The sequence below is a fragment of the Acomys minous genome (assembly GCF_964271855.1).
Source record: "Acomys minous genome assembly, chromosome: 7".
NCBI lineage: Eukaryota > Metazoa > Chordata > Mammalia > Rodentia > Muridae > Acomys > Acomys minous.
This window is the reverse complement of record NC_140488.1, coordinates 35,842,999-35,848,240: the sequence shown is the minus strand read 5'-3', so window position 1 is coordinate 35,848,240 and position 5,242 is coordinate 35,842,999. Positions and strand designations below refer to the sequence as shown.

General features: G+C 53.8%; 1 protein-coding gene across 1 annotated transcript; it reads left to right on the top strand.

Annotated features, from left to right (window-relative positions):
- The first annotated feature begins 583 nt into the window (after positions 1-583).
- On the top strand, positions 584-3,395 carry LOC311602567 (uncharacterized protein). The gene has a single exon (XM_084790823.1). It carries the CDS (start codon positions 724-726, stop codon positions 3,292-3,294), a length of 2,571 nt encoding a protein of 856 aa, XP_084646949.1. The 5' UTR covers positions 584-723; the 3' UTR covers positions 3,295-3,395.
- The last annotated feature ends 1,847 nt before the right edge of the window (positions 3,396-5,242 follow it).

Sequence of the window (5,242 nt, the reverse complement as noted above, 5' to 3'; positions counted from 1 at the left end):
TCTTTCTAGGAAGGAATCCAATGAGGCTTCCCCCTTTCCGACCCCCACCCCTCTCAAGGGCATCCCAGGGAGCCCCAAGGTACTGAATGGGTGGGCAAGAAAATACACAAGCCTTGTAAAGACACCCAGCTCTCTGGGAAGAAGTGCACCACCCCAGCCTCAGGGTGGGGAATAAAATGGTCATGAGTGCTTGGTGAATAGGCTAGGGAGCCTTCCCTATCTTCTCCTGCTCCAGGAGAACAGACTTCTGTGAGCTCCCTCGATTTCCCTTGCCTCACCTCACTGAGCTGATGCCCCCGTGTCCACTAAAGGCTATTTCCTTCCTCATGCAGCTCTGTTTCTCTCTCCCACCCTCCAGGATATGCCCATGCCCGCCACATCACCCTGAGCGAAGAAGTCAGTTCAAGCTTTTCCACAAGACTCTGCAGGGAGGCCAGCACCTCAGGCAGGGCAGCTAGGCCAGAAGACCCGCAGGCAGTCAAGGAACCAGCAGCAACCACAGATCAGCACAGCCCCAGAGTCCAGTCACCATGGACTCTGCAGAGTATGTGCTCTGAGCAGGGTCAGCTGTGTCCTGCAAGGGTCTTGTTGAGAACCAGGACCTCAGCCCATAGTAAGAGGAGAGGGGTACCCTTCTTGGAGGTGCAAATCCTGCCGGTGGGTGAGAAGAAAAGAGTGAGGAGCACTGAGGCGAAGACCCTAAGCAAGTCTGAAATCTTAACCATGGCATCCTTGGCAGAAAAGGAGTCACAGGGCAGTGGCTTGCCAGGGCAGACCAAGGGATACAGGAGAGTCCTCAAGGTGGTACTGTATGATCTGGCCAAGGGAGGGCACTTGTCTCCAGGAGGAGAGGCAGGTGGCCAAAGAACCAGCATAGAGGCTGCAAAGGTTGTTCAAGAGCAGGTCAGCTCCAGCGGCAGCCCACCCAAGAAGCTTTGCCTTCAAGCATGCAGCCAGAAAGGACAAGGGCTCTCTCAGAGGATCCCTGGGAAGGAGGGGCACCTTGCCTGGGGTCCTGAGGCGAAGACCCTAAGCAAGTCCGAAATCTTAACCATGGCATCCTTGGCAGAAAAGGAGTCACAGGGCAGTGGCTTGCCTGGGCAGACCAAGGGATACAGGAGAGTCCTCAAGGTGGTACTGTATGATCTGGCCAAGGGAGGGCACTTGTCTCCAGGAGGAGAGGCAGGTGGCCAAAGAACCAGCATAGAGGCTACAAAGGTTGTTCAAGAGCAGGTCAGCTCCAGCTGCAGCCCACCCAAGAAGCTTTGCCTTCAAGCATGCAGCCAGAAAGGACAAGGGCTCTCTCAGAGGATCCCTGGGAAGGAGGGGCACCTTGCCTGGGGTCCTGAGGCGAAGACCCTAAGCAAGTCCGAAATCTTAACCATGGCATCCTTGGCAGAAAAGGAGTCACAGGGCAGTGGCTTGCCAGGGCAGACCAAGGGATACAGGAGAGTCCTCAAGGTGGTACTGTATGATCTGGCCAAGGGAGGGCACTTGTCTCCAGGAGGAAAGGTAGGTGGCCAAAGAACCAGCGTGGAGGCTACAAAGGTTCCCGAAGAGCAGGCCAGCTCCAGCTGCAGCCCACCCAAGAAGCTTTGCCTCCAAGCATGCAGCCAGAAAGGCCAAGGGCTCTCCCAGAGGAGTCCTGGGAAGCAGGGGCGCCTTGCCTGGGGTCCTGTGGTGATGGCCTCAAAGAATGTGCCTGATGTGCAAGGGGGGAAAACCCAGGCACACACTGCTATTGGGCCCCCTCACTTTGAAAAACAAGGGGGTGTGCTAAGAGGGAACAGAGTGTGGCCAAAGTCCCCAGCACCCGCAGGAAAAGCTGCTGGTAATCCAGGGAAGAGAAAGCTGAGCACATCCAAGCACAAGCTTCAGAGTGCCCCAGCCTCCAGGGAGGGCACCTGGGCTAAAAATGAGCAGCAGGCTGCCTCTGGGATACCAAGGAGGAAGAAGAGGCGCATCTCCACCTCCCCCGAAGCCCCAAAGCCACAAGCAAGAGCACAGTGTGCAGGCCTAGAGATCCGGGCTATTGGAGCCCAGAGGAAGACCACCTACCCAGAGGACAAGGGGGACCCCAGCCCAGGGACCCTGAAGGCAGATGCAAAGGAGGCATCTGCAGCCTGCATGCCTCCTATCCCGAGGCTGAGGAGGTTGCTCCGTCTTGTTAGCACAAAAAGGAAGATACACATGCTGTGGCCCCTGTACAGGGTCCCGGAACTGGACCCTCAAGTGCACTCAAAGGCGGCTAGCACCAAGTCCCAGAGGAGAGGGGCCACGACTCAAGAAGTCAGCCAAGCCAACAAGGGGGCTTCTTCTGCCCAGGGTCCGAATACCATTGAACGAGGAATGCTGGTCTGGTTCAAATTTCAGGACCTTCCATTCTGGCCAGCGGTGGTCAAGAGCATCAGCCAACACGACAAGACAGCAAGGGTGCTGTTGATCGAGGGCAACATGCAGCTTGAGCGCAGGGGTATTCGTGTCCCTCTCCACAAGCTGAAGCATCTGGACTGTGGGGAGAAGATATCGCTCTTGAGGAGAGCCAGCAGAGTGTACGGCCATGGCATAAGCTGGTGCTTCTCAGTGATCAACCACTACAGAGAGAACCTGGCCTGTGGCTCCTCCCTGGGCTCCTTTATGGACTACTACACTGCCCGAGCCAGCTACCCGCTAAGGAGGGCCATCCAAGAAGGCGACCTGCACATTGACTTCCCCAAGGTGAGCTATGCTGACTTAGAAGATTGGGAGGAGGAGATGGCCGTGGCTGGGAAGGGGCCCCACAAGAAACTCCTGCCTGATCGCATGAGGGCTGCATGGGACAAAGCCAACAAAAAGCTGGTAGACTTCATTGTCAAGAGGAAAGGGGCCGACCAGCACCTGCTGGACATCGTAAAGGGCAGAACACAGTCCAAGTGGTTAGACAACCTCCGGAAATCTAAGAGGCAAGTCTTCTGCATTGAGACCTACCTGGAGGATGATGACCAGTTGTATCTTGTGGCCAGCCATTTGCAAAAATTAGCCAAGGAAGCAGATGAGGCCCTACTCTCCCTGACAAGAGGAGACAAAGTGCGCTTTACCATGGAGGTTCTCCTTCCAGAAGCAATCATCTGCTCCATCGCTGCCCTGGAGGAGCTCAGCTACAAGGAGGCAGAAGAGAAGTACCTGCGTGGCCCACCCGTGCACTACCGCGAGAAAGAGCTCTTCGACAAGACCATCTTAAAGGCTGCCAGCAAGAGGTCAGCAGCCAGGATTCGGACTGTCAGCGCCCCTCCTACGCTTGGTCCCACTTCTTAGAAGGGACCACCCTCCTTTCAGCCATCACCCCTGCAATTCCCCAAGACAGGAGACAGGCAGCACCCCACAAAGAGGAACATCCAGGAGACTGTGGGGCATGCTATGGGCACTGTGAAAGCTCCTCACTTGGGGCCAGGGTGAGCGTTTTCTTTCCCTCCCTTGAAATAAATGTTTACTTTCTTGTTTGACAGTGCAGGTGTCTAGATTGGCTCTATGAATCCTGTTAGCTTCAGGCCTAGCCCTCTTTGGCTTGAGCCAGAGGACCCAGAAGTCCTGTGGGCGCGCTTCCCTGGAACCTCACCAGCCCTGTATGGAGTATTGGCTAGCTAGGCACTCGGCCTAGCACTCTCTGCAGGGACCCTAAGTACACAGACAGCACACCAGGTTCCTCCTGAAGCCTTGGCTCAGACTCCCCCATACTTCTTTGTCCTCCTCTCTGTCTTCTCTCTAGGGTGTTATGGATGGGGCCCGGGTTCCACTGTTTTCTGCCACTACCATGTTCTTCACTCAGTCACACTGAAGGAGAGGATGTGTGTTTTCTTGCTGGTCGTTGGAGCCAAAGAAGGGAAATGTGACCCTCAAGATGGCCTGATTTCAAAGACCACAGTGTAATGCATTCTCTGTCTCTGTCTCTGTCTCTGTCTCTGTCTCTGTCTCTGTCTCTGTCTCTGTCTCTGTCTCTGTCTCTGTCTGCCTGCCTCTCTCTCTCTCTCTCTCTCTCTCTCTCTCTCTCTCTCTCTCTCTCTCTCTCTCTCTCTCTCCCTCCCTCCCTCTCTCTGTGTGTGTACAAGTTGTACACAATTAGGTCAAAATCTGGTGTCTTCAGTTATTGTCCTCTACTTTCTGAGACAGGATCTGTGACTAAACCTGTTGTTCACTGATTGTGTAAGAATGGCTGGCCAGGCACCTCTTTTATCTTCCTGTGTTTTTTCACTCCAGTGCTGAGATTAAACATGCCTGTCCATAAAACCTTTCTTTTAATGTAATGAACTCAGGTTTCCCCGCTGTAAAGGAAGCACTTTGCACTCTCAGCCATCCTCAACCCTCCAGATTCTTCATACTTTTAATGAGAAAGATTTGCCAACCCTATGGGCTGACTGCAGCAGGCATCACCATCTCAGCTTTGCTCAGATTCCTGAGATCAGAGCCTTCAGGTGTTTGCAGGAGAAGGCGGGACCTGTCATTCCTTGGAGTCACAGACACCTGGGGTGTACTGATGAGAAGCAGTCAGGCCACACTGCCCAGAAGGTCCTGTTGGCCCATCTTGGACCACAGTCCTTGGTGTATTTCAGAGAAAGGGCACTGAATCGGCGCCTCTGTGGACCCTGAAGTACAACCTTATAAGTGGCTGAGGCCACTGTGCCCTTGTTCCCTGCTGAATCCCTGTAAATTCCCTTGTGTCCCCCAGCCAGTGCCTCTGGATTCCCAGCACCTGCTCCCTTCCTGTTGCACTGGAGAATGCTAAACCTGAGTCCTTGACACTAATTACTGCCTTCCTCTCTGCAAACAGTAGGCTATTACCGGGTAAAGAGCCAAGCATGGTGCAAGTGCTTGTATTCTCAGGGGTGGGACCGCAGGGACAGGACCCCTGGGGCTTGCTGACCAGTCAGTGGAGCTGAATTGGCAAGCACCAGGTTCTGCAAGGGACCATGAGTAGACAAACTAAGGTGAAGAGCAAATGAGGAAGACACCTGACATCAGCTTCTTGTTTTCACCTTCAGGTACACACAGAAATGAACAAATACACATGCCAAAGACAAAGTGAAGAAGATTTTAAAATGGAACCAAATTTTCCCTCTGTGCTGCGAACGGTCTTGCTGTAAAAGCCAGAAACACAGTACAACTCAATCCTTCTCACATTTAAAAGCTATAGGAGTCATCAACACCTTCCTCCTTCCTGAACCTGACTCCATGTAGGGCAAGAATTAAGAATTCCAGTCCATTCATG